The sequence below is a fragment of the Myodes glareolus genome, chromosome 6, assembly GCF_982192425.1.
Source record: "Myodes glareolus chromosome 6, mMyoGla1.1, whole genome shotgun sequence".
Lineage (NCBI taxonomy): Eukaryota > Metazoa > Chordata > Mammalia > Rodentia > Cricetidae > Myodes > Myodes glareolus.
In genome coordinates, this window is record NC_142031.1 from 2,454,495 (window position 1) to 2,481,640 (window position 27,146).

The 27,146-nt window shown below is 55.4% G+C and overlaps 1 protein-coding gene across 2 annotated transcripts in view; it reads right to left on the bottom strand.

Moving 5' to 3' along the window:
• Megf6 (multiple EGF like domains 6) overlaps positions 1-27,146 on the bottom strand; it is a 99,417-nt gene that overhangs the window by 21,625 nt on the left and 50,646 nt on the right. The window contains exons 1-3 of one of the 2 annotated variants that reach the window (XM_087906799.1): positions 13,252-13,580; positions 8,799-8,921; positions 661-786 (exon numbers count right to left, since the gene is read on the bottom strand). In XM_087906799.1, the coding sequence (XP_087762925.1) occupies positions 661-786; positions 8,799-8,921; positions 13,252-13,420 (418 nt within the window). In that variant the 5' untranslated portion in view covers positions 13,421-13,580. Of the gene's footprint in view, positions 1-660; positions 787-8,798; positions 8,922-13,251; positions 13,581-27,146 lie in introns of those variants that run through there. The other variant, XM_087906798.1, reaches the window with a different exon arrangement.

Genomic DNA, 27,146 nt, shown 5'->3' on the forward strand with positions numbered 1-27,146 from the left:
CCCAGTCCTCTGACTCAAGGACATCATGTGATCATCCAACCCTAAGATCCTCCAAGACCTTGTACTCTTCTTCAACCCTGTGGTTCCCTCTCAACCTCACAGCTCCCGCCCTGTGATCCCCTCTCTGCCATGTCCTTTCCAGCCTTGTGACCCCTCAGCTGTATGACCCCAAGCTCCATAAACACCCCTAGCTCTGTAACCTGTTCAGCACTGTGTCCCCCTAGTCTGAGTCCCCCTGGCCCTGAAACCCTATGTCTTCCCGCCTGCACGGTTGGCCTCACATCTACACTCACTTCCTCCTCTGCTGGGGAGTCCCTGAACCTACTCTGTCCCATTTCCACATCTGGGGGAGGGGCTCTGACCCTGCCCCACACACTCCTTTAGCAAAATCTCTTTCTCTTATGCATGCAGGCCAAAGTCCTACACACTGACCTGGCTGCCTCCTCTGCCCAAACCCCAGATGGTCATCTAGGAAGAGGGGTACTGTCTCCATCCTGAACTTCCTGCCCCGAGGACATGCCATCCAACAGTGCTCACATCCCTGCGTCTCAGGCCCACAGCAGCCCGGGCCTCCCTCCCTCCCTCCTACACCAGGTTATCACGCATCAGGCTCCTTCCTGGACCCTGAACCCCCTCACTCTCCAGCTCCGCCATACTTACGGACACAGCGCCGGCCATCCTCCTGCAGCTGGTACTGGGGCCGGCACTGGCAGCGGTGCTGCGTCACCGTGAGCTGGACACACTGATGTTGGCAGCCACCGTTTCCCAGCGTGCAAGAGCTGATGGCTGAGGACATGAAGAGCTTCGATCAGGCCGAGAAGGCAGATCCTTCTCGCTTGAACGATCTGATTAGGATGGCTTCCCACGAGAGCTCACTACCCTCTCTTTCTTGTTCTGTTTCCAACCTGACTCTACTTTCTTCTCAGTCACCTACAGGGCCCACAGTACAATGGACATCTCTCTGAATCCTCTACACCCAGCCCACCCAGGAGGGTGGATCCGTTCACCTTGGCAGACGCCTAGCATCCCCGGTGCACCCACCACCACCACCACCCCCGTCCGCCCCCACCAGCACAAGACAAGCAACACTAGGAGGCTGTTGAGAAGCAGCTGGCTCATTGCCTGGCAACAAGCCAGGAGGCACAGCAAGATCCACCATACCACCTTGGTCCTCAGGCCAAGGCAGAAGGTCAGGTATGGAGCCTCTATGAATGGCCGCCTTAGACCACAGGCCTGGCCACCGGTACCTGAAGGAAATCTGAGCAAATTCCTTCTACCCCAGGTCAGACCACACCTCACACCCTATCAGAGTGTCCAGTCTTCCCGGCAGCCATAGGCCCTCAAGGAGACTGTATTCCAGAGGGCAGCACCCCGTCTCTTCTGGCTGGACTGCTGCAGGGTATGGAAAAGGGATAATGGCTGGCCTGGTGGGTGCCTGTGCACTCTGTGGATGAGCCCCGTTGTACCCTCAGCTGGCCTGTGGAGATGGCAAGGCACGTGGGATGAACACTGAGCTTCCAACAGCAATAGCAGCCAGCTCCTGGCATGGGTTTGGTTACAATTGAGTCCCTGGCAATGGCATTGTGGTTAAAGGAAGTTAGCCCTGAGCTCTGGAGGGAAGCCGCAAGAATGCTGCCCCTGGCCGGGGAGGTAAGGCTGTCTGTTTGCAAGCCTGTGCTCGGAGTTGTGTCAGCAAGCCTTAAGACTCATTACTAAAGCACTCTGGGGGCCGGGCTGTACCCTAAGATGCTGCCTGGGATGTGGGGCCACCGTCAACGTTAAGCAGTACTGTTCGCGGCCCGGCCCGGTTTGGAGAAATGGTTCATTACTGCCTAGGAATGGGGGCTTGGCACCACTGAGGATGGCACTACAAGGCCCGGGTGCTGGCAGTGGCATGGGCCTCGTGAGCTGCCTTGGGGCTCTGAGAAGGTTGGGCTTCCTTCAAAGCAAGCTTGCTTAAAGGCCACATTGCTCATTAAACAGGTCTCTCCTCATGTGAAGCACAGTCAGAAGAACACGTGGATGCCCCCTTCTCTGAGGCAAAGCCAGTCATGGGGAGGCAGTGACTAATCTCCTGGTCACCCAGGGCCCCCCCAACATATGCATCAAGGGAGGGGCCACAGAAACTTTCTACAGAACGGAGGTAAGCCTGCTAACCGGAGGCCTTCCCCAACTCTGCTTTGACCCCTACACTGGATGGAAGCCATGCTGACCTCAGGCCTGGCTGGTCTCACCTGAGTCAGCTGTCCAGCCACCATCCCTGCCTCCAGAGGCGCCCGGGCGCCCGTGCACATGGCCTCAGCTGGCCCCGCATTCCTAGGGGCTCTGTTTACCCCCGTTCTCACCACACCAACTGCATCGCTACTCGGGACACGTAATCGGAACCAGAAGCCCGTTCTGGCAGGGCCGGCAGGCACAGAGGGGCACCACATCTCAGTATCCCCGCAGGAAGCACCGCCAACCAGGAGGAAGAGGTGTTTGGTCTCCAATCTGGTCACCGGCAAAGCAGCTGAGATGGGCCCATGGATGAACCCACCGTGGGCTGGCATTCCAGGACCGCTTCACACCCTCTGAACCACCCCTGCCCTTTGCTCCGCAGAACTGTGACTTCTTCACAGATGCTCCCAAGCTGTGCACACCAGGGAACCAGGCCAGCGTCACCCAGCACACCCCTTTGTGTGTGGATTCCCGGAAAGTTAAACCAGACAGATTTTCTTTTCTCGGTGCCGGGGCTGCACAGCTCTGGGAATGGCCACGGTCTGTGTGTCTGGGACTCGGGGCTGGTGGAGACTTCTTCAGGCCCCTCAAGTTACTGAGGTCCAGCTGTAAGGACATTCACTCTGGGGACCTCTGCCCAGCGCCAAAGCCAGAGGCTCACATCTGGTTATGGTTCTAGAAATCAGACTCAAGGTCAGACATGAGCAAAGCTGAGCCACCTTTGGAGCAGAGGTCAGGGACTGGCCTCCCTGCGGGCAGTACACACTCATCAGGAAGAACCTCAGCTAGGGGGTGACACACCTGAAATCACGGTACTGAAGGAGTGGGAACACCAGGCCGGTCTTGGCAGCAGGGCTGCATAGGTCTGTCTCGACAACAGACATTTGTACCTATGGGGTACCATTTTCCCCTTCACCCCACACTCAGCAGGGCTCTGTGATCTGCATACAATCCTGTAGGACCATCCTACAATCCCCAAGGTCTCCCTTAGGTCCCTGCCCACTTCTAGATCAGACACAGTGACTATAGTTGGGTGACGCTCTATATCAGAGACTTAACGTCTGTGTGTTTGCCTGCACCCCTCCCCCAACACACAGGCCAAAGCCCTCTGATATGACAATGTTCGTTCTTTATGCTTTAATTAAGGTCAGAAGTGGTCACACAGATGGGGCTCGGGTCTCATCAGGGACCAGAAAGGCTGGCACCGTGCTCCTGGACCTGCGACTATGTGAAAAATAAAACCCTGTTGCTTAAACCCACGCAGTGTTTTGTCAAGGCAGCCAGCACCAATCAACTGGTAAATCCAAGAGTTTGGAATTCCGATAGAGCTGGGCTGTAACTCCATTCACAACCAGCAGGAGTCGCACTACCCAGTGTGGGATAGTGAGATGCAATGCTTGGAGGAAGGAATGGGTTTTGTGGAGGAAGAACCTGGATCTCATAAAAAAATATATTTCCTACAGGACTTTGTGCGAACATGTACAGCATTCTTGGATAATGACACCCAACAAAGGGCGCTAGCCCAGTCTTAGGAGCCAGCACCTGCACTACCCAACAAAGGGCGCTAGCCCCGTCTTAGGAGCCAGCACCTGCACTACCCAACAAAGGGCGCTAGCCCAGTCTTAGGAGCCAGCACCTGCACTACCCAACAAAGGGCGCTAGCCCAGTCTTAGGAGCCAGCACCTGCACTACAGGAACAAACTCAGGTCTTGAGCCAAGGTCTTGGAGTCTCGCATCAGGAGCATGCGTGCCACGCAGTGGGCAGCACGTGGGGTGCAGGGATGAGATGGGCACAGTCCTGGGGTGGCTCTAGACTCCAGCCTCCAGCCCATAAACTCACACTACAGACCATCCAAGAACCAATCAGCCAAGTCGAGCCCATCGGCTGCTTTAATGCAGCCCTCGGACCAGCCTGGTGGTCCAGGCCAGCTGCAGGGTGGTGTCACAAGGTGATAGACGCTGTCCTTAAACTGGTGGGCTTCTGGGTGTTGAGAGCTCTCACCATGTATGGTCAGTGGCCAGAGCAGTCTGTCCTAGGAAGCTCTTTGACAAGGCAGGGGCAGACAGCAGCACAGAGGAGATTCATACATACATACATAACACATACATATGTACATGCATACATACATACAGGCAGCCTCTAGGCCCCCAGCTCACATCTTGCTCACACCACACCCACAACCCTGGGCAGTTTTCTACTGCCAAGCCTTAGCTCCCAGTTGTATCCTCGAGAGGTGCCACAAGAACTGCCCAGCGTCGGTCCTCCAGAGCATTTACTCAAGTGTCTGGTGCGTTACTTACATGGCAGGTATGTCCTGTAAGCAGGAAGGCTCCATCATAAAACCAGTGCTGGGCCTTGGTGACACTAAGGGCAGCTGACCCAAGGGCAGCAGAATTGGGCCCCTCCCATCATCCCTTTCCCCATTTCAAGCCAGCACGCCTTCACTCACCAGCTCTGTCCCCTGTGGCATGCAATCTCCCTGCATGCCCAGTGTGACAGCCTAATCATCCCTGCTGGGTTCTGTACCCAGCACAGGGTTTGTGCCCTCTTCCCTGGTGGTTCGGGACTGGGATAAGACACCAGCATGGGTCACTGAACCTTGGTACCCTTGTTCCATCTCAGCCTGCTCCCCCAAGCCAAGTGGAAGCAGTCCCGCCCTGTGACCAGGCTTCCTCAGGCTTCTCAAGGCTGAGAAGCTGACCCCTGTGCAACTGTAACCCCTGCCAGGTTTGGGAAGGGCTGGGAAACAAGGGCAGAGCTGCATCTGCGGCTCCACGGGGATGAGTTTTGCAGGAGAGCCTGGCAGTCTGCACACTTGAGCTGCCTGTGGTTTTGGCCCCAGAACCAGGTTACTGCCAGCAGCAGCCTCCTTTCCCTAATAGCCTTCCTTAAGGCTTCTCCATCAGGAAGGAGCCTTGAGGGCAGATGGGGGCTTGTAAAGCCTGCTAGTGTCCCGATGCCTGGGGAGAGCATGCTCTGCCAAGGCCAGATACACACACACAGGCAGGGACAGGTCAAGGGCAGAGCTGGGCAGCCTTCCTCCAGTCATGCGCACATAGCACCCGTGTGACTGGCCGTGGGACCACTACAGGCATGTGTGTTGGCAGCAGGACCCTCCCCAAGGGTGTCTATCCTGAGCCAACAGGTATGAGATGAAAAGAAGTAAGATCATGGGACTAACCCAGTGACAACCACGGCCCCTCAAACTGACCCCATCTGACCTTCAACCCAGAGGATGCCAGGAAACAGTCATATACAAGGTCGGTGTCCAGGTCACACTAAAAGCCACTGGTCAGGGATATGCTACTCAGAGCACCAAAGCCACAGGGAGGAGGAGGGCTCCCCTTGTGGTGTTAGGATCCCGGGGGCTATTCCATTCCACAGCTCTGCAAAATGTCACGGGAAAGTAGGAATGGCACTCCTGGACCCTCAGCCAAACCACCACCCCGGGCAGGCCCTACTTTCCATGGCTGGGGAAAGGAAGAGCTGGCTCTGACCCAAGCACAGAAAGCTAGAACAGCCTCGGGCCTGGCTGTCCCCCTCCCCACCCCATCACCACCCCAGAAACGAGACAGAGGTCAGAGCGCCCCAGGAGAGTGCATCCCAAGCCACAGGTGGGACCCTTTTGTTCCTGTTGGAGTAAACAGGGGACAATGTCCTTACTATAGTGGGTTGATGGCAAAGTCCTTCTTAAAATACTTGTTTTTTAAGAGCAGGGGGCGAGGTTCAATGGTTAAAAGCACCGGCTGCTCTTGCGGAAGACCTGGGTTTGGTTCTCAGCATCCACATGGCAGCACACAACCATCGGATAACTCCAGGCCCAGGGGATCCAACCCCCTCTTCTGGCCTTGACAGGCACCAGGCACACACATAGCATATACACATATATATACAGGCAAGAACAGGGTGGTGGTAGCGCACACCTTTAATCCCAGCACTTGGGAAGCAGAGGCAGGCGGATCTTTGTGAGTTCGAGGCCAACCTGGTCTATAAGAGCTAGTTCCAGGACAGGCTCCAAAGCTACAGAGAAACCCTGTCTCAAAAAAACAAAAAACAAAAAAACTAACAACAAATAAAATTTAATAAGAAAATGGAGATGGAAATCTTTCTGCGTTTCATTGCTATTCTTAGACCATTTGGAGCACGGTGTGGTGGCGCATGCCTGTAATCCTGACACGGGGGAGGTGGAGGCTGGAGGAATAGAAGTTCAATGCCAGCTCTGGCTACACAGGAAGTTCAAGCCAGCCTCAAGTACATGAGACCTGGTGCGGGGAGGAAGGAGGGAGAGAGAGGGAGAGAATCTCAGTGCTAGAACTTATACATTCCCTATCCTGGTCTGCCCGGCCTTGGAGGTGAGTATGTGGGCAGTGCTGGGTCCTCCACAGGGTCCAGGACAAATATCACTACCCTGACTTCCTCAGGCAACCTTCCCAGCCACAGCCAGCAACCTCCATCCTGGGCCAGCATCTCAGGTCAATCAGCCACGGCGGTTCCCTCAGCAACGGGCAGAGGCATGACATAAGGTAAGAGGGGCACCTGGGAACTCCTGGAGGAAGCTCACAGGAAGTCCTACAATTACTCTGGAGCCTTCTCAGGCGCCCACAGGGAAGGCAGCATCTGGTGGACCCAGCCTGACAAACCCAGGCTCACTGTAGAAGCTCCCTAGGAATTCTAGACACACAAGAAAAATCCAGCACCCACAGCCAGATGGGTGGAACAGAGAGAGACCACTGAGGATGGAGGATGCGTAGGGACCAGATCCTCAGGGGGTGCCGGGAACTGTGTCACGGGCATAGTGTGGGAATGGAGATAATGTTCAGGGGTTCCCAGAACGCCATCAAACCCTTAGAGGGAGATCAGTGTGTCCCTAAGGCAGAGTTCATCAGAGAAGGGAAGCCACTACGCCTGGAGGAGCCAGTGTGGAGAGTTTGTAGTAGTGTCCCTTAACAGAGATACAGGCCATTATTCTATTGTCCCCAGACACAGCCCAGCAGGAGGCTGTGATCTCAGGAAGCTTCAGTGTAAAAGCCCTGTTAAAAGTTACAGTAAAACGAGAGAGAGGGTGAGAGACCATCTGAGGTCACCACTCCACACCTGACCCATGTCCCGCAAGCCAAGTGTCAGGTGGGAAGGGTCAGAAGACCTGAGAAACCACTCACGTAAACAGTGTTACAGGGTGAGCGGGGAGCCACAGGGGCAATGCAGACTGTCCACAACGCACAAGCCATGAGTCCCTCCTTCTGAGGCCCCACGGGCACAGAATCTAACACGTCTGTCTCCAGCATAGCGATGGGTGGCGTGGACCCAGGACCGGGGCAGGGTAAAGGGCTATCCCTCCTGGGCTTCCTGAAGCCCGCAGCTCAAGGCTCCTTCCTCTGACAGTACCGCCACCCGGCCACTCTGGGTCTAAGAGGCATCTCTGCTCTCTGGCTGTTAATGGTGCATCCTGTCCTGGTCCTCTGTCCCCTCAGGGCACCTCAGTGAGGGCCACTGTCAATGGAGACAGAATGAGTGTCCTTGTCCCGGAGTCAGCAGCAGGGGTCACCCTTCTTTAAGGAGCATCCTGCCTGACAAGGGTGCCACAGGCTCCCAGAAGGGCCAGCAGGCAGTCGTTGGGCTTCACTACCACAGTTACCCTGAAACACATGGCAGCATTCCTGCATCTGCTTCTACTTCTCACTCGGGCAGCTGCCTGGCTCCTGCAGTGGAGCAGCGGACAGAGGCTGGGACATGTGTGTATGGGGTGCAACCCCCCAGGGCTGGCAGGTTGCCAGCCCTGTAGCAGCCAAGACCTAGCCGCTCAGAACTGGCCCGAGCTGTCTGGATCTCCAAAGGAGAAAGTAGGGGTGCCTTCCCCCAAGAACACCCTAGAAACAGAGGGAGGGGTCGACCAAGTGCCCAGGGCGCACTAGAAGTGGACGGCTGAAGCTGTTCTTACAGTTTCCTCCGCCTGGCTCTGGATGTCTCTTTAGCTCTAAGCTGCCAGAGGCCCTGTGTTCTCAGGAGGCCAGAAAACCCTTCCCTCACAGCAGAAATCCTACAGATAGCCAGGGGCCAGGAACCTGCTTTCTGGTTGCCCCTCACCACTGTGGCAGCTCAGGCTTCCAAAGAAGCCCTGTTCTGTAGACCAAAAAAAAAAAAAAATGCTTTCTGGCGTCAGGGCCAAGGCTCAGTCTGCCTCCCTACCACCCAGACGCAACCCCTGGAGACCCCCGCCCCATGTCTTGGTGGCAGCTTAGCCAGGCCTGAGTTCCTGCTGATTGATCAACCCCTGCAGAGGGTCTCAATCTCAGCAAGACTTAGCACAGCCGCAGAGCAGACACAGGCTGGGGACGCAGGGACCTGGATGAGCAGAGACCTTGGACGTGCTTTTCTGCCCAACTAAACCTCAGCCTCCTTACCTGAGGGGTGGAGGAGCATTACCTCCTTGCAGGGTGTGCTCAGGACTCCCAGGCACTAATGCTCCACAGGAAGGAACTACTGAGTGCATAGTCTAACACCAGGCCCCCTCCCAGACCCGAGGACGTTCTGAAGAATGAGGTTCATCAGAGGCTCAGATCCCCAGGCAGGTGACACTTACCTAGGCAGGTCCTGCCATCTGTGTGGAGCCGGAAGCCAGGCTTGCACTCACAGAGGTAAGAGCCAGGGGTATTCACACACCTATGCTGGCAGCCACCGTTGTGTGCACGACACTCATCCACATCTAGGGAGAGAGAGTGGGATTACCAGCTAGGCACACACCAGGCCAGGCCCATTGTGCTGAACACATGAAGCATGAAGCCAAGATCTTGTCAGATCACATCCATTTCCCTCATAGCCCCAGACAGAGGCGGTGCCCATCCACCATGGCTGGCATGCCCTAGTGGGAAGAGCAACCAAAGGAAGCCTCAGCATGGGCCATTGTCTTCATATCTGGTGTACACAGCCCCAAGGGTAGGACCAGCCCAGGGGCCCAGAAGGAGAGAATGAGGGCTCCTGAGGGGAGATGCAACACTGGTGAGGGATGGACTCAAGGCATAGGCAGTGGTACCTCTCTGTTTACACAGCAGTGCTCCCTAACACCTGTCTGCTGGGAGTGTGGCCCTCATTCTGTGATGCCCCTTCTGGAATCTGTATGGTGAGCGCCACCAGGTAGCGCTGAACAACAACGGGATGTGGTAAAGAGCCAACTGGCTGGCAAGTGGCCCCTCTGGAGTCACAAGAGGGTGTCCTGCTCTGTGTGCCTGTCACAAGAAGCAGGAAACAAGGCCACAAGCCCCTGCTTCTTCTCCACAAAGCCACTGTCAGGTGAGTCCTCAGCTCGGAAACAAAGGCTTGACGGCGCTGATCAAGGACCCAAAAGACTCTGAGATGCAGAAGAGCCAGGGTGCGATGAGGGTCTCAGGGACCCCACTAGAGGAGTTGGGGCCACAACATCTATCTCGGGGTCCAGAGAGGAGTTAGTTCCTGAGCTCAAATCGCTGGAAGGTCACAGACGCATACACAGCTTAGCGAGGTACATGCCAGGGGTCCTCACAGACAGCCGGTCTATGAAATACTGTCTGAACAATCTGGGCACCACTCCTGACCCCCAACACTGCAGGAAAGGTGAACAGGCTGTAAGAGTTAAAGGATTCTGAGCCACTCAGCACCCTGGCGAGGGGTTCTCAATCCTCCCAGGTCAGTGAGAAAGGAGCGGTGTCTGCACACGGCTGCATGCTCCTGGGAAGCCCGGGAGGGAGCGCTGCTGAACACAAAGACTCTCAAGCAGAAGGCAGTCTGTGTAGGGCCCCCAGGCACAGGACAGCTGTTTCTCAACAGGACTCCTCTGCTAACTCTCCATACACTGGTGTGGCAACATGGGTCTCCCTGATCGCACATACCTGCCACCTCTCCACAGTCCTTTGAGACAGGGACAGATGCTCTAACCTCCCTCTGAGTGCAACCAACTCCTTACAAGGGTCCCAGATCACCCTATCCCAAACAGGGATAGGGCTTTTATCACTACCCCAGGTGCCTCTTAGGAGGGACTGGTACCGACTCCAGCTTCAACCCTTCCTACCTTGAAGGTGCTTCCTGGAGACAGGGGGCCTCCTATCTTGGGCTGGCGCTCTGCAGCTCCACCAGGACTCTCAGCACCACCTCCCCTCAGCTCCGCCACCCTCAAGAGCCAGCGTCTGGACACAGCAGGTCCATCCCACAACACAGCCCTGCAGCCCCGACAGCCAGGCCTCTTCTGAACCAACTGAGACGAACCCCTTTTACAGAAATAACCAACATTCTGAAAGCAGGGCAGGACCCTACGTCCTGCTTGCCTCATCAAACAGTGGGCCACACGGCGGCAGCACAGAGCTGTTCGCAAACAGCTTGGAGGACCTCTGAGGTGCTGAGTCCAGAGCAGAGCTTTGGCTATGACCTGAGGAGCCTCGGGCTCAGCATGGCTGGCGGGGTGATGTCCCTAAAGATGTTCACGTCCTCACCCCTGGGGACAGGACAGCTCGGAGGACCCTGACTTGGGATGGGTCCTGGATTATCTGGACAAACACGAGGCCACCACAGGCAGGGGCATGGGAGGGTTAGAGAGAGCAAGCTGGGGGGCGGAGAGGGTTAGGCGCATCACTTCAGCACTGTGAGTTCAGGCCTCTGTGCACTGGGAGAGAGAAAGCATGGGTTCTCCCAGGTTAGCTGTACGCTTACATCTCAGTTCCAGCCTTCTGGGGACTCCCATCTCCACCATCAGGTAATTAGTCTAGTTTTATTGATACTGTTTGAGATAGGGTCTCATATAGTCAAGGCTAACCTCAAACTCACCATGTAGCCAAGGATAGCCCTGAACTTCTAATACCCTGCCTGCTGAGTGCTGGGATTACAGACAATTATGCCTCTAATATGTAGTTTTTAATGCAGAGCTGGGAAGGGAAGCCATGGCTTTGTGCATGTCAGGCAAACACTCTCCCGTCTAAGTGACACCTCCCGGGCTGTGTCTGCTTTAGGGTACCAAGTGGAGACTGAGCTGTAAGAGTGGCCATGAGGGAAAAAAAATACAGAGTACAGGCAGATCCGTTGTGTGACTCGGGCCACGTGAGCTGCTGTTTCACGAGCTGACAGTTCCTACCCTAGCCTCCTGACCTAGCAGTACCTGCTGGGGTCGCCTGCACGGCCAGGCTCACAAGAGCTATCTGTGCCCAGGCACGCTTACAGGCTAGGTTCCCGGGAATGTCTCATCCCACAGGCCCGTGTCCCAGGACTGTGCTACGCCTCCCACACAGAGACAGCCCAGCTGTGGCCACACTGAGCCTGCAGCGGGACTATCCAGAGATGTTCCAAAGAGTCGAGCCCCCAAAGCAAAGAGCAGGATAGCTGGGATGCATCTGTAGCACAGATACTTTCCTGCCGACCCAATGAGAACGGGTCAGGGCAGAGCATGCACCCAAACTCGAGAGTCAGATGGAACCTGCTCATTCAGGGGGCTATGTCTGGTAGCAGGCAAACCCACTGCGTACTGAATCCCCAAGAGTACCAGGGAAGAGTACCAGCTGGGGGAACTGGAAAAGTCATTTTAACTAGTTCTGCCCCCATCGGCTCTGACCAGTGACTGGGAACTTGGCGCTCATGATAGGACCAGCAGCACATGGTAACATCGCTGTGCCAACCTGGGCCAGTTCCCGTGGGCACTGGGTAAGCCTGTAAGTACCTGCTAAGCCGAGGCTGGTGGTGCTGCCGGGAGGCACAAAGAATGCCATCAGAGGGACCAGGGGCACCATTCCTTACCCACCCCCACCGGTTCCTGGCCCAACAACACATGACAGTCAAGGGCAGCCAGTCGCCAAATGTCGCCTCTGTGGAAAACATCTCAGAGTTTTCTCAAGCTTCGCCGTGGCTTTCAGAAAACACCTCTGGGACCTTGCCACTCTGCCAAGCACCAGGACACCAGGTCCTCACTCTGAAAACCAGAGTCCACTGGCTTTTCTTCTCCCTCTGCCCCTGGAAAAGCCTCAGTGCAGACACCGGGCTCCAAGTTCTCCAAAGCCTGGCCATGCCCAAGTGAGACCTTCTGATGCTAGACACGCTCCCAAGTGCCACCAACAAGGCAGTGACGTGCCAGCCTGGCCTGGTTTGGGGACTTTAGGACCCTCGGAACTGAGTGACACAGTATAGTATCTGACTACACCCGGGTGCCTTTCGGGCATGGAAGACTGAGACTCGCCCCAGGGACATCTCCAGTCTGGGAGGGATTGATAGGGAGCACCAGAGGCCCTTGCCTCTCCCTGGGGTGTGAGTGATGAGTCACTGAGGAGCTGAATACAGTCTCTAGTCACATTCCTGAGGGTGCCCAGCTCCAGGCTGTGTACAGCCACGTGGAGGGAGAAGCATCAAATCCCAGCTTCCAGGGTGAGGGAGAATAAGAGAATCCTAATCCCCACGGCTGCCAGAGTCTCAAGCCCAGAGCCTCTAAGTGACCCCGCTGCCCGGGGGCTGAAATGACAGCACCTGCCATAGTCACACAGGTCCCAAAAGGTCCCTAAGCTCTTCCCTTCTCATTTAACTCCAGAGTGGCTGAGACAGGGGAGTGGGCACACAGGAAGCTTAGCTCAAAAAGCCAGGAGCATCCGTCTCCTCCAGGGAAGTGACCTCCCTGCTGTCGCAGGATGGGAAGGCTGGATTGCTCGGGACACACCAGGGTCCTGTCTCAGCAGGACTAAGCACCTGTTGGGCCCTTCCCAGGCTGACTCCCCTGTGCTCAGGGCCTGGCATAAACTTTGAAAAAGAGAAATGAGGGCAAACAACACAGTGGTTAAGATCACTTGCTGCTCATCCAGAGGATTTGATTCCAGAACCCACATGGAGCCTGCAACTGTCTGTAACTCAAGTTCCAGGAGCTCCAACGCCCTCTTCTGGCCTCTAAGGTCACTGCATGCACACAGTACACATACACACATTCAGACAAAACGCCCTGTACATATCAAACAAAAATAAAAGAGAGAAAGAAACAAAGGAAGCGTGCTAGGGAGGGGCATCCTGATCCCACCCAGCCCTGCTCCTGGGGCGCCCACCTGGCCTCTGGTCACCGGTGCTCACGGGGTAGCCGGCCTGGCTCAGGTGGCATGGGTAGCAGTTCCTCCACAGATAGCGGTAGTGAGTCCCAGTGACGCCTACTGGGCTGCCTAGGAGCCCGAGGCACCAGAGCATAGCCAGCCCTCCCCAGCCCCGGGAGGCCTCCATGCCCGGTCTGTGGAGTGGTAGGCGGCCTGGGCTCAGGAATCTTGTTCAGGGCTCACAGATGAGGGCTCCAGCTCCAGGCTCCAGCGCACACCCAGCTCAGACACAGACAGTCGGATACACTCCAACTCCAAGGCACTGGCTCTGAGCGCTTGCCGGCAGGGAGCAGCTCTGAGTCTGGCATGTCCCGCCCCTCTGCCTTTATGGTCTCAACTTTCCCTCCACCCCTTGCAGGTAAAGGCCAAATCCTCAGACTCCAGAGGGAGCCGCCTACACTCCTAGCCCCGCCCGCCTACCCCCAGGGGGCCGTGCTGGTCCCGCCACAGAGCGGCCCCTGCATTCCTGCTGGCACACGCTCACAGTCAAACCATGATCCAGAGACACAAACCCACATAAACCGCAGGCACATACAGACAGACACGTGTGCACACACGGCCCACCGTGCAAACGCGTACACACACAAGACATACACAGATGCGCAACTTCAGACAGAGATGCGCACACAAACGTGCACAGACATACAGTCATCGTATCCTGGCCAACACAGAAGAGAAACCAAAGCAGAGAATGAAGCCACCCTGGCAAGGCTGGGAGGCCCTGCAGAGGAGGCTTGGTGGGGAGCGAGGGAGGCGGGGCAGTGTGAGGCCACAGTATAAAGCTGGAATCCTAGGCATGGAGATGCTACCACCACTTCTTCGCCCCCTAAGTCCTGCGTCCCGATCTATTTCACCCTTCACTGGGCTCCATGAAAGGAGCCTGCAGAGTTCCCACATCCCTTAGTACAAGGACAGTGCTGGGAACAGAGCAGCCGGGCTAAGAGGGACAGCCCCGTGCATAGGTGTGGGTCTGTCTGAGTTCAAGAAGGCACACACTCGGGCCTTGAACCAGCTGCTCTGTGTGTAGCCCACCTCACACGGAGGGCCAGGTCTGGGTTTTCAGCTCAGGTGGGAGATTCCCTCCTGAACCCGCACCTTTTCTGATACACCCTCTCATTCACAGACCCCTCCCCCACTCTTCCCAGGGCCTGAAGACAGAAAAAGCTGTACCCAGCAAGTGGGACACTTGACAAGATGGAGTGCTTGGTGATCAGGTGGTCTCTTGTTGGGAAAGTACTCTAGATTTAGGCTGAGTCCCTGAACCAGGGTTGGAGGACAGGACACCTGTCCGTGCCTGCTTCCAGGAAGCTGCTGACAGCAATCACAAAGGAAGGCAGATGTAACATCGTAACTGCATAATCTGCTCTCCTGGAAGTGACCACGACGCCCTTTGAACACTCCAGATAGGCAGTGAGCACAGGTCACGTTAGCCATAGCAGCCAGGAAGGAAGAGGGTTCATGTTCCCTGGGCCACCAGACTATAGGGTGGAAAGGTCTTTGACCCATAGTCTGACCCACTGGCTACATATGGCAGAGAAAAGAAAGCCGGTGCTGGCCAGTGGGAACTCTGGAAACAGCAGCCTTGCAAGCCCACAATGTCCCACCTGTTCTGTCCTGTCTGGAATCCAGGGCCCAGCCTACCCTATCACCTACCTGCTGGGGCATGACAGCGCAGACATGCCTGTCTGGGATCTGCTGGTCTGCGGGGTAAGCCCCCCTCCCCTGCCTTCTTTGAGTGGCACACCTCAGAGACACTAAGCCTTTGCCTTAGGGTGCTTCCAGAAGCCTCCCCAATAAGTATGCTGTGGGCGGGACTTGGGTAGCAGGCAACTCTCATAGTATGGCCCTGCTAACATGTACCCCATTGTCAGTGAGGACTCTAGGGTGCCAACTTCTATAGCCGTTGACTACTGGAAGGTAGGGGGTAGCTGAGTCAGAGCAGCATGCAGTGAGGTGGTAGAGGTGGCAGCCACCTCACAGAGACAGGAAAAGACTCTAACACAAGTCGCTTTACCAATGAGTCAGTGCTTCCTCTGCTGCCATCCTTTGGGTCACAGGTTGGGTCAAATGGCAGACAAATGACACAAACTCCCGCTTAGGCAAAACACACTCTGACACCTCCCAAACTCAAGGCCCTAGAGCAGGAGACCTACTCACCTGTCCTGTTTTGGAGAGGAGAGGGGAGGGGGAGGGGAAGAGGGAGAGGGAGAGAGAGGGAGAGAGGGAGAGAGAGAGAGAGAGAGAGAGAGAGAGAGAGAGAGAGAGAGAGAGAGAGAGAGAGAGAGAATTTGAAACAAGCTGCAGTTGTCTGGGAAAAGCCTCAGCTGAGAAAATGCCGCATCAAATTGGCCTGTAAACAAGCCTGGAGAGCATTTTTCTTGATTAAAGATTTATGTGGGCGGGCTCAGGCCAGCAGGGGTGGTGCTACTGCTGGGCAGGTGGTCCTGGGTGATACAAAAAAGCAAACACAACAAGCTAGCCTGCAGCTGTTTTGTAGCAGGTTCCCTGAGATTGAAACATTCTATCCTGTAGGCAAACTCCTTAAGATAGAAAGTAACTCCTCAAAATAGCTTCAGGATGTCCCTGAAACTGATCAGATTCACTAGGCCCCTCCTTTGCAAAAGTAAACAAGATCAGTGAGTCTCTCTCAGACAAGCCAAGCCACCTGGAAGAAGCAGAGACCAGCCCAAGAGAATTGAGAGCAGAACCAGCTGAGCTGCCTGGAGGGGGCTTAGGCCAACTGAGGCAGTTGGAAAGCTCTTTCTCTCTCTCTCTCTCTCTCTCTCTCTCTCTCTCTCTCTCTCTCTCTCTCTCTCTCTCTCTCTCTCTCTCTCTCGCCAGGGCACCACGCGTGCCAGTTGAGCTGCCTGTGAGCTGTGCAGAGTGCTCCAAGTTCCCAGCTTTTCTGATCTGCCATGCTTGCTGGGGTGGGCTTTGGGGATACAGCTGTCCTTGAGTCATTTCCGCTCCTGTAAGCAGCCCCTCACCTATGTTTCTTAAGTACCTCCAATAAAACTCATGGGTTTATCAGTTGGGCTCTGAGAGCAACTGTACTCTAGTCTGCTGTGGGCTACCCTTTGTGGAATGAGAAGACACTGTGTGTGCTACATCTCCCTGGGGAAAGTCTGCCACACAGCGGCAGTGCTCCCCCAAGGCCTCTGCACCTCAGCTCCCACCTGCAGGTGTCTGCTCTGAGCACCTACCCAGACATCCGCCATCAAGTGTGTCCTGAGAGGCGGAAGCTGAAATAAACCCTTTCCTTGAATACTCGGTCCCCAGCTAGCTGTCGTTTGGAGAGGATCATGTGGTATATATAGGCTGCCTGGAAACTGTAGGCCACTGAGGGTGGGTTAAGGCATTTTAAAAGACTTTGCCACTTCAAGTGAGCTTTCTTGGTTTCCTGTCTATAGATCTATATGTGAGCCCTCAAGTGCCGCTGCAGCACCATGCCTAATTGTCTTTCCCGTGCCCAGTTCCCAGCCATGACACCTGTCTGCCTCAGTTTCTTCCTCTACAATAAGGGGTGACGGCGGCAGCACCTCCCTCCCATGGAGAAAGTGTAGACATGAGTAGGGAGGTCAGGCTGTCTGAGCCCCTCCTCTGGGCCCTTTAATAATGTCAAAACCCCAAGGCTAAACGTTAAGCCAGTGACAGTGCCCAGAGCTGGTCCCTGGGGACCTGTCCTTTCCCATCAGTCCTAAAGGTGTCATGGGAGCCAGCCAGCCAGGCCTGAAACAAGCCAAAGGACTCCAGCATTGACCCTAGCCACCTGCAGCCACACGCCTGCTGACCTCAGCCCCCCACAATCCGGGACCATCGGTGACCTCTCAGTCACACTCCCTCTTCCACTGACTCTAGCCCCTCCCCTAGCCAAAGTGGGGCCACTCGTTCCCACGTCCCACATCTGTCTAGCCTGGCCCACATGGCAGCCCAGGGACTCGCAAAGCCACCCTACTGTCCCCTCCATCTCCCCTCAGTGTCACTAAACATATCCAGACACAGGACTTTGGGGTCTGGATGCTGTTTGGGAAATGCCTTCCCAATGCAAACCCGCTGTGGCTCTGCCTGTGGAATGTCTGTGTCAGCAACGGGGGCCACTCCTACCTCAGCCAGTCCAGCTCCCTCCCCAAGCAAGCAGCCACTAGCCTCCTCTGACTTGATTACCCCAGATACCACAATGACTCTCCCCAAACACCATTACTTCCTTCAGAGTTAGAAGGCCCCGACTCTAGGCAGTGGGGCAGAACTGACATCTTCCAGGGCCACCAAGACCTAAGAAAGTAGAATGGGACCCCACTGGCTCCTGCTTTGTGGGTCTATTTCATAGGATCATCCTTGGATACCCTCTCCACAAATCTTTTCCAGAGGTTTTACCCTGGTCCAACTTGGATATCAAACACCTAAGTACATGTTACTGAATCCCAAAGAAATGAGTAATATCCAGGCCACACAGACTGAGGGCAGAGCTGCACAGGAACATATTATCTGAGTGTGTGTGTGCACGCGCGTGCACGTGTGTGTGTGTCTGTGTGTGTGTGTGTGCGCGCGCGTGTGTGTCTGTGTGTGTGTCTCTGTGTGTGTGCGCGCGCGCGTGTGTGTCTGTGTGTGTGTGTCTGTGTCTGTGTGTGTGTCTGTGTGTGTGTCTGTGTGTGTGTGTCTGTGTGTGCGCGCGCGCGTGTGTGTCTGTGTGTGTGTCTGTGTGTGCGCGCGCGTGTGTGTCTGTGTGTGTGTGTGTGTCTGTGTGTGTGTGTCTGTGTGTCTGTGTGTGTGTGTCTGTGTGTGCGCGCGTGCGTGTGTGTCTGTGTGTGTCTGTGTGTGTGTGCGCGTGCGCGCGCACGTGTGTCTGTGTGTGTCTGTCTGTGTGTGTGTGTGTGTGCGCGCGTGTGTGTGTCTGTGTCAGAGGGGTCTATTTAATACCTCACTCGGGTTCCTAAGAACTCAGAGATGACTCTAAGAGATGAGGCTACCTCCCTGCTGGGCAATAACACACAGGGCCAGCCCTTGATGGAGCTGCTTGTGTAGACCTGGTGAAGGATTATTGCTTGATCCACAATAATCCACAGCAGGCAGGGGAGGGTAGAAAGGACAGAAGGAATCAGAGACCTTTAGAGACAGTCCTGAGATCTAAACCTGAGGTCCTAAGCTATCCCTGGTGGGATGAGGTGTGTGGTTGGATAAGCCATGATGCCCACGAGCATCTTCACATGCCCACTGTGACAGGCCAGTCTAGCCATGCTCCCACGCCCAGCACAGGGACAGACAGCTCATGCGGACCGAGCAAAGTGGGCTGGCGGTCTCATACCAACTGCATCTCCAGCTGCTGGGAGAAGAACCAGACAGAGGTTTGGGATGGTTACCTTTGCCAACACGACACAACCCAGAGTCACCTGGAAAGAGTCTTAATGAGGGACTGCCTGTGTAGACTGGCCTTTGGGGACATCTGGAGGACTGTCTTCATTGAGTCAATTAAAGACTCACCTGGTGCGGGAGGAGCCACTTCCTCCACAGCGGGGCCTGAACTGCACGAGTGGAGAAACAGCTAAGCACAAGCGCACATGCATGAGAATGCCTCGCTCCTCTCTGCCCTGGACTGTGCATGTGCTGCCGCCAGCGACCTGAAGCTCTGCCTGGGGCTCTAACCGGGAATTCAGAGATAAAACAGACCCTTCCCTCTAGTCTGCTGTTTGTTTGTTTGTTTTTTGTGACAGTGGTTCTTTAACAGGCTGGCTGTCCTGAAACTCCTGGCTCCAGAGGCCAGGCTGGTCTTGAACTCACAAAGATTTGCCTGCCTCTGCCTCGGGAGTGCTGGGATTAAAGGTGTGCGCCACCACCAGACAGCCTAACATGCTTTTTATCAGGGTATTTCGTCAGAGCAACAGAAAAGAAACCAGAACATGGCTAGAACCTGCATGGGAAAGAGGAACTCAGCCTCTAAGCCAAAGACACCCCCTCCCTTACCCTCGACCCTCCTCCCAGACAGCAAATACACCTGCTGGCTGTTTCTGACCCTTCACCTCCAGAGCAGGTGAGTCTGCGGTGTGCAACCAAATATAACTCAACTCGGTTCCCTACAGACTCCACAGCATCCCTCCCAACCTCTCTCCCACTGCGCTGTGTGGAGGTTATTTCAGGAGCAGAGAGTACCAGGGCCCCCGCCTGGCCTCAGAGCACACAGGGTCTGGCTGTGCCTCCTGGAACCATTCTGAGTGAGCCTTCTGGTAAACCCATTGCTGGTCTCTGCTCCTCACCCAAGCCGAGGAAGGGGAACGGAGCCAGCTGCCTTTCCTGCCTGCAGCCATTCCTGGCAGGACTAGGTGGAAATAAGAGAGGCTCCTATCCTTGCAGATGGAGGGCCTCTTGGGAGAGCAGTTTTGACTCACAGCCTCTTCTAGAAGCCGTACATCCCAGGGAACACTAAACTCGCCAAAACCACCTGAGACCCCAGTGCCAGAATAAAGCCAGCGCGGCACGACAAGGCCCAGACCTCAAGCCATGCAGGGACCTCAGACCGTAGGAGCACGGAGTGTACTAACAGTTTCCTGGTGGCGGCTATCTGCTGTTGAATCTCTCTCCCTATGGTTGTGTAAGACCCAGAACTGTCTGATGGCATCCTACCAAGGACACATTCACACCCTAGGGGACACCAGTCATCTCCCTGGACCGACAGACACCTGAGTCTCACATCACACTCAGAGAGGCACAAATTGACACCATGGGACCAGGGAAGCTTTCTGGGTTGAGGAAGGCCTGGCCTTTGGAAGTATCACTTTTAAGAGTACACTATTAGCTTGTCAGAGCATATGAACAGGTAGGTGCAAAACTGCTAGGCAATGAGGAAGAAAAGGCTTGGCTACCAGTCAGTGAAGTTGGGAGACCTGGACAGAGTGCCTGGATCCCAGGGCCTGGCCCACAGCAGGGTAGAAGGCACCAGCAGACTGTGGAATAGTCAACAGGATCAACAAGGATGTCACCTTGATGGCCCTGAAGCCCTTTGGTCACCCCTCTCTCCATCTGCTGGATGTTAGGGCCAAGGTTGGCAGCCAGCTCCTGCTGGATACCTGCAGGAGGTCCTAGATGCTACTGTCTCCCCATCCCCACAATATCCACAGATGTCTACACTCTACCCAGACTATCTACACGCTACCCAGACTCTGAGAAACAGCTGCATCCATGTATGATTCACAGCAGCGACCTCTGACTCACCAAGGTTCCCCCCACTCCTAAGTACATATGCCCTATGCCCTCAAACCCCTACACTGGCCCTAGGTGGTACATGTCCCCTCATATCAGCCAATCACAGGCCTTTTCCCCATTCCCGCTGTCCCCCAAACTGACTTCCAGAACTGTAAAGGAGTCTAGGCTGAGATTCCGGGGTCTGAAGGTTCAATAGTGTTAAGAGTCTAGTTGCCAAGTGGGTCTGAAGTGGGGTAGTGAAAGAATTTGGGGGGGGGGGGGTCTGGGCTTAGACTCATTTCTCAGGATGCCTTGGGGAAGAGGCAGAGAGAGGCAGGGAAAGTATCCCATGAGGCCCTGGGTGGCAGGTTCAGTCATCATTCAAACCAAACGCACCAAGACAAACAGCAGCTGGAAGATACTGTTGCACAGGAACGAGTTAAGTGGCCATGGGACAAGAAGAGATTGGCCCAGTGGGGGGAAGAGAGGGAGGGGGCAATAGTGGAGGAGAGACACTGATGAGATCGGGTAGAGATTCTCCTGCCCCGCCCCGCCCCGCCCCGCCCCGCCCCGCCCCACCCTGGGACTCCTACCCAGCCCATATGCCCTGCCACCTGCTAACCAGGAGGAACTGTCAGCTTCACTTCCAGGAGACATAAAGGGAAATGAATTGCTCTAGGTTCTACAAGACATGGCCACTCTGTAAGGCAGCTCAGGATCCCTACTATCCACCAATCGCTGTTCTGCTTAGGAGGAGAACACCACCACCAGGGAGTAAATTCAGAAAGACCAGCTGAGATACCAGGAGGACAGAAGAGGAGGGTGCTGGGAACTTCCCTTTCCCCAGCTCAGTCCAGTGCAGAAGCTTCCAGAACCAGAGCAAGATCTTGCCTACATCATCTGATGGTCATTTTCTCACCCCAGAGACCAGCCAGGATTCCTAGAACACTCTAGGGTCCACCGTCCTACTGTTTCCTTTCTGTGGGCTTAGTTTGAGAATGCAGCTTCATTTGTTTGTTTGTTTGTTTGTTTGATATTTTGGGGAGGGCAGTCTCTATAACCCCAAGCTGGCCTCAAAAATAGAGGAGGGTGACCTTGAACTTCTGATCCTCCTGTATCCCCTTCCCAAGTCTAAGATTGTACATTTAAGCCACCATGAAATTTGCGTAGCCCTGAGGACTGAGCCCAAGGTTCTGTGCATGTTAGGCAAGTGTGCTACCACAGCCCCGGGACTGAGGGACCCTGAGCCATGCATGCTGTCTTCAGTCGGCACTCAGGGACGAAAACCTCGGCCTTCAGGATCTCCTATGTCTACCTCTTTCCTGCAAGTCTGCCTGAGCCCACAGGGCTTCTGCCAAGGTTACTGGTGTTTGCCAGAGGCTCCACCTGCCTACCCTGGGGTGACTTTGGCGGGTGGGTGGGACAAGCCTCCTGGACTGTTGTCGTTGTGTTGGCAAGGCATGGACCTTGGAGGCTATTACTTTCCTGCCTTGGCCTCCACCGAGATTCTACCTGCCAGTTTGTTCACTAGAGGAATGAGTGTGAGCCAGCAATGGGAAATGAGAACCTTCAACTCTCAGCACCTCCGATGGAGGAAGGCCTTGGCCGTGGGCATCTCTGGAAACCCTGCCACTGCCCTGGAAGGACTGCATCTATAGCTGGGTTTCCTTGCCATATCCAGAGGACACTGGACTGGGGAAGCCCCAGTTCTTGCCCTGGCAGAAGGGCTATGACTGTGTGGCCAGAAAGCCAGGTTCATGCCTAACTCCAGGGCCCACGGGTGTGAGGCCACATTCCCCAGCCTCAGACTGTCCATGGAGCAGGCCATTCTCGCTGCTGTAACTAAGTGCCTCACTTGGTGAGTGACCAACAGCAGGAACCAACTGAACACAGAATTACGTGGTGAGCCAGGACAGAAGCCGGCAGAACTGGCATCTGGTGAGGCCTTTTCCTCATAAGTGGCACTTGGGTCGTCCGTAGAGGACGGCTGGAGCGACAGGTCCCCACTGCGCTTTCCTGCAACCACCTCCCTTCACTTCTCCTACTGCAGAGTAAACTTAGCGTCCACGTTCACAGAGGACAGTGGCAGACACAAACGTCAGCTACATGCCGGGTACTGCTGACCAGAGAGGGGGACTCAACACGCTACACCTCTTCCATGTCCCAAAGGCCCTGGGAGAATGGAGGGGGGGTCCAGAGGGAGCAGAAGCCACACAAGCAGCTGAGCACAGGGCCCTGGGGGACTCCTGAGGCTGCTCTGAACTTTACCATCCAGCTCTGGGCTCACCAGCCCTGCTTGGGATTCCGAGTCACCACTGCCCCTCTCTCTATCCTCCAGCTCAGTGCTTTAATGGTGTGTGAAGCTTGGGAGGCCCCTCCCGCATGTCTGCCTCTCTGAGGAAGATGGCATGGTGTCCACAAAGGACTGGAGCCTATGGCCTTCTCAGAAACAGTCTCGAACAACCCCAGCTCTACCTTTAAATCCCTACAACTGAGGGAAGGAGAGGGGCCCGGGCCAGCAGAGACCCAGCGCCGACCCATGTGGTACCTGTTGAGTGCCAAGGGCAGAGTGGGGGGCTTAGTTCACTGCTCTTCCCATCCACTAAGACCAGGCTATCCCCACGGAGTACAAAATCCACAGGCACTAAAGACTTTGGGGAGACTCCGTAGGAGTGCTGCTTCCCGGGGTGCAGAGGGTCAGAGAGGAGCTAGCACAGACATGCAGGTGTCAGGCACAAGGACTGGCCCTCCTCGTGGACCCATCCAGCTGGCCTGGGTCAGTTGCTGTCTGCCTTTCCTAATCAGAACTGCGATTCACTTCCCACGTTCCTTCCTCTCCCTAGGGGCAGAGAGGACCTGGCGGAGCTCTCGAGCAACAAGGCTGCATTGGTGGGTGTGACAGAAATGGGACTGGAGTCACTATGACAGCTGATAGTGGGTGAGACGGGCTTCTTGGGAACCTCGGTTTGGGGGAGCCTCCTTGGGGACAATGACGTGGTGTCCATGAAGAGCTGGCGCCCACAGGCGTCTCGTGAACGTGGTAACCCCAGCTCTACCCTTAAACCTGTACGGCTGAGGGGGAAGAGAAAGGCTATCTGCTGGAATGATGCCAGTCCCAGTCTCTAAGCATTTCCTCGAACCCTCTGACGAGTGGAGAAGCTGAGAGTCCTATCTGTCCTGTCTGACTGCGCAGACACACATCTTAGCGGGGGACTAAGTCCAAGCTCCACACTCATGACACCAAAGGTGAGCCCTGGGATGGCTTTTGCCGCGGACACTTCGTGGAAGTGGAGATGCGTTCAGAGCCCTGGAACGTACAGCAAGGAGCTCTGCTGGGGAGAAGAAAGATGGTTCAGGGTTCAGTCGGTGCTTGCCTCATCAACGTGAGGGCTGGGTGTGGTGGTGTGAACCTGCAGCCCCAGATCTGGAAAGGGAGAGACGGGGAGGTTCCTGGGGTTCACTGGCTGCTGGGCTACTTGGTGAGTTCCAGACCAATGAGAGCCTGTCTCAGAAAAGAAGGCTGATAATATCTAAAGAACAATACAGAGTGTTCTTCCCCCTACACACACACACACACACACACACTCATGTACACATACATACACATACATACACACTAAACAAAATGAGTATCATCGAAGAGCCTGATAGGTCTACCATACCTGGACCTCGGTCTACCTATTCAGGCCCAACTCAGAACAGAGTCCGAATCCCAACAGCAGGGCAGGAGCAGTGGCTAGTGTCACTGAGACCACCCAGTCCCGCTGAATGGACTCGGCCCTGGCTCCAGCAGAGCCTCCCAACACATGACGTACACAAGCCTGGACCAGGTCTCAGGGCCGGGGCCAAGTCACCTCGGGCCAGACTCCCATGCCAGTACTCTGTTTTACAGCGGCTATTCATCACTCAGAGCGGTTTCTGGGCTCACCCCACCATCAACTCTGCACACACCTCCCCGCGTGAGCAGGCGAGGCCGTCCTTTCCTCCTGGGATGTCTTCATTTCCTACAGCCTGTGCTCACACATGCAGGCAGCCTGCGCCCCACGAGCTCCGCTGCCTCACGTGTTGGCCAGAGGAGGCCGGGCTGGCAAGGAGCACAGCAAACACAGCGGGCCCCTGGCGCGCGGCGGAGGAGGCCCTTGGTCATGAGGTGACTTAGAACTCCAATCATCCCAAACTCGCAGAGCTGGGGCATGAACCCCACGGGAGGTGGGGAGGTGGGGAGGTGGAGAGGAGGGGCTGGAGCCGGGAAGAGGCAAGGAAAGAGAAGGCGGGTGCCGCAAGGTCTGAGTGAGACCAACCTATCCTCTGCCTAAGACTCGGCCATGTAGTCATGTTCCTGCCTTTATCCACTTCTGTCAGAGGCAAAGACCTGGTCTACCCTTAGGGAACCCAAACAGAGACTTCAATGTCTCATGAAGGAACAGAAGGGAGCTTGGGGCCACAGGCCTGCAATCCCAGCTACTCAGGAGGCTGGTGCAGGAAGATCTCAAGGTCCGGGAAAGCCTGGGAAGTTTAGTCAGACCCTGTCTCAAAGAGGGCTGAGGGGATGTACGGCTCAGTGGTAAGCTGCTTGCCTGGTACGAGCAAGGCCCAAGTCCAGCAGCACCCACAGATGGCCAACTTTGGGCTTGGGTCATCACCCTCTTCTGCCTTCTTTCTGCTTCCTGCCAGGGGCATGTAAGTGGAGGCTGGCACTGCACTCAGCTCCCCAACATCCATGTCCCACCTGGATCAACACAGCACACCAGCTCCAGAGCACACGCTACAGACTCCAGTGTAATATCTGGGCCGGCTTGTTGGGGTATCTGTTCCTGCCCGGTACCCCACAACCGACAAGTCCCAGAGAAAATCAATCACACAGAGATCTCTATAAGTTATAAAGCTGATTGGCCCTTAGCTCTGGCTACTTATTAGCTCTTATAACATATATTACCCCATTATCCTTATCTATGTTAGTCACACGGCTCAGTACCCTTTTCAGCTTGGCAGGTTACATGCTGTCTCTCCAGCTTCTGGGAGGAAGATGATGGGTATCACCCGCTGATACACGCCCAAGAGCATCCCTCTCCCGGATAGGACAGATGTGAATGGGCTGAGAAGGTAGCAATTCCTTCTCTGGGGCTCCATAGGTCTTTGGGGGGGGGGTCATCCTTACACATACCTGCCTGGAATCCCACTGCAGAGCTTCCGCCCTGCTCTCCTGGGCTGTAAGAAACATGGGGTCAGCCTAGAACCAAGATCTGTCTGACCGACTGCATCACCCCAAAGCAACTGACCAAAAGCTGGAGCAGGCATGCTAGACAGAAAGAACCTACCTACCCATTTCATCCTGACGTCCATGTGAGGGACTTCTAGGGTGTCTCCATGGCTATGCTGGGCCTTCCCTGCAGGCTCAGGAGGGACCCTATGCCTGGTACATCGCGACCTGGCCCCAGGGACAGCAGGCACTCTGACTGACCAGGGCTTGGTCTAGCAGCCACTCCTGCTGATGTCTGTCTGTCTTTCCCCATCTTGCAGTTCTTACACATGGGGAGATATTCATACGGATAACTGCCATACATTCCAGAAGACAGACCAGAGGAATGCCAGGAGTCTTCAACCGCCCAGTAGAGCCCTTGACCTGGCTATCCGTACGCCACTGGAGAGTGGCGATTTCCAGACTCCCCATCAGGAAAGGTGAGGCTCCATGGGCAGAGGACAGCCACCTCAGGCCAGTCCCATCTAAGCCATGGGGTTGGGGAGCCTGATTCCATCTTGGGCAAAGAAGAAGAAGCCATGGAAAGGGAGCTGCAGAGAAGGTACCACCTGGGGGAGGGTATAGCCAATGCTTGGTTACATGAACTGGCTCACAGCAAACTATCCAGGGCCAGGTCTGTACTAAGTCTTTCAGTTTGTTCCTTAAACCAGCTTGGTGATCACTCCCAGAGGGAGATTCCTCAGGCTCACGGTGATGAAGAAGGCTCTCTAGGCTCTGTGACTGATGGGGACCAGGAAATCTCCCTAGGACACACCTACACATCACAGTGGGGGATGGGCATACCAAAGGTCTTGCACATTTATGTACAGCCATGTCACAGAGACACAGAATGGGGATGGAGGGGCAAGCTGCTCCCTAGAATTGACTTACTAAGTCAGTTCAAATCATGAGCCATCTCTAACACTGGTGCCAACCCAAGCCCCAAATCTCTGCTGCCAAGCAGTTCTGGATGGGGCCCAAGTGGACCTGCAAGCCGGGGTCTCAGTTCTGAGGGCACCGTCAGGGATTGGCTACACAGGCACGGGGACACAGACGCAATCATTAACCCTGATCTGCTCTGCCCTCCTTCCTGGGACACCAAAACCTCGGCCCCAAACCCGTACTTACTTCCCTTTAGTCTAGACACATGGAGGCACAGGCTGAGGGCTGCCCCACAGCTGGGGCATGACCCTAGGTCACAGCAACGCTCCCCACCTCCAACCTCCTGCTGGCCGTCGGAACAAGTTAGGAAGGAGAACATGGGAATCCATTCTTCTAGAATGTCTCACGCAGAGCAGACACCCCCGCCTCAATGCTTCTCCCAACCCCACGTCCAGCAGACTAGGCCCCCACTTGTGGGCAGATGGTTTGCAGATGGGCAGTTGGATGGCTGGAGACAGTGGGACACTTAACTGAGGACATTCTAGGGCACAAGATGACA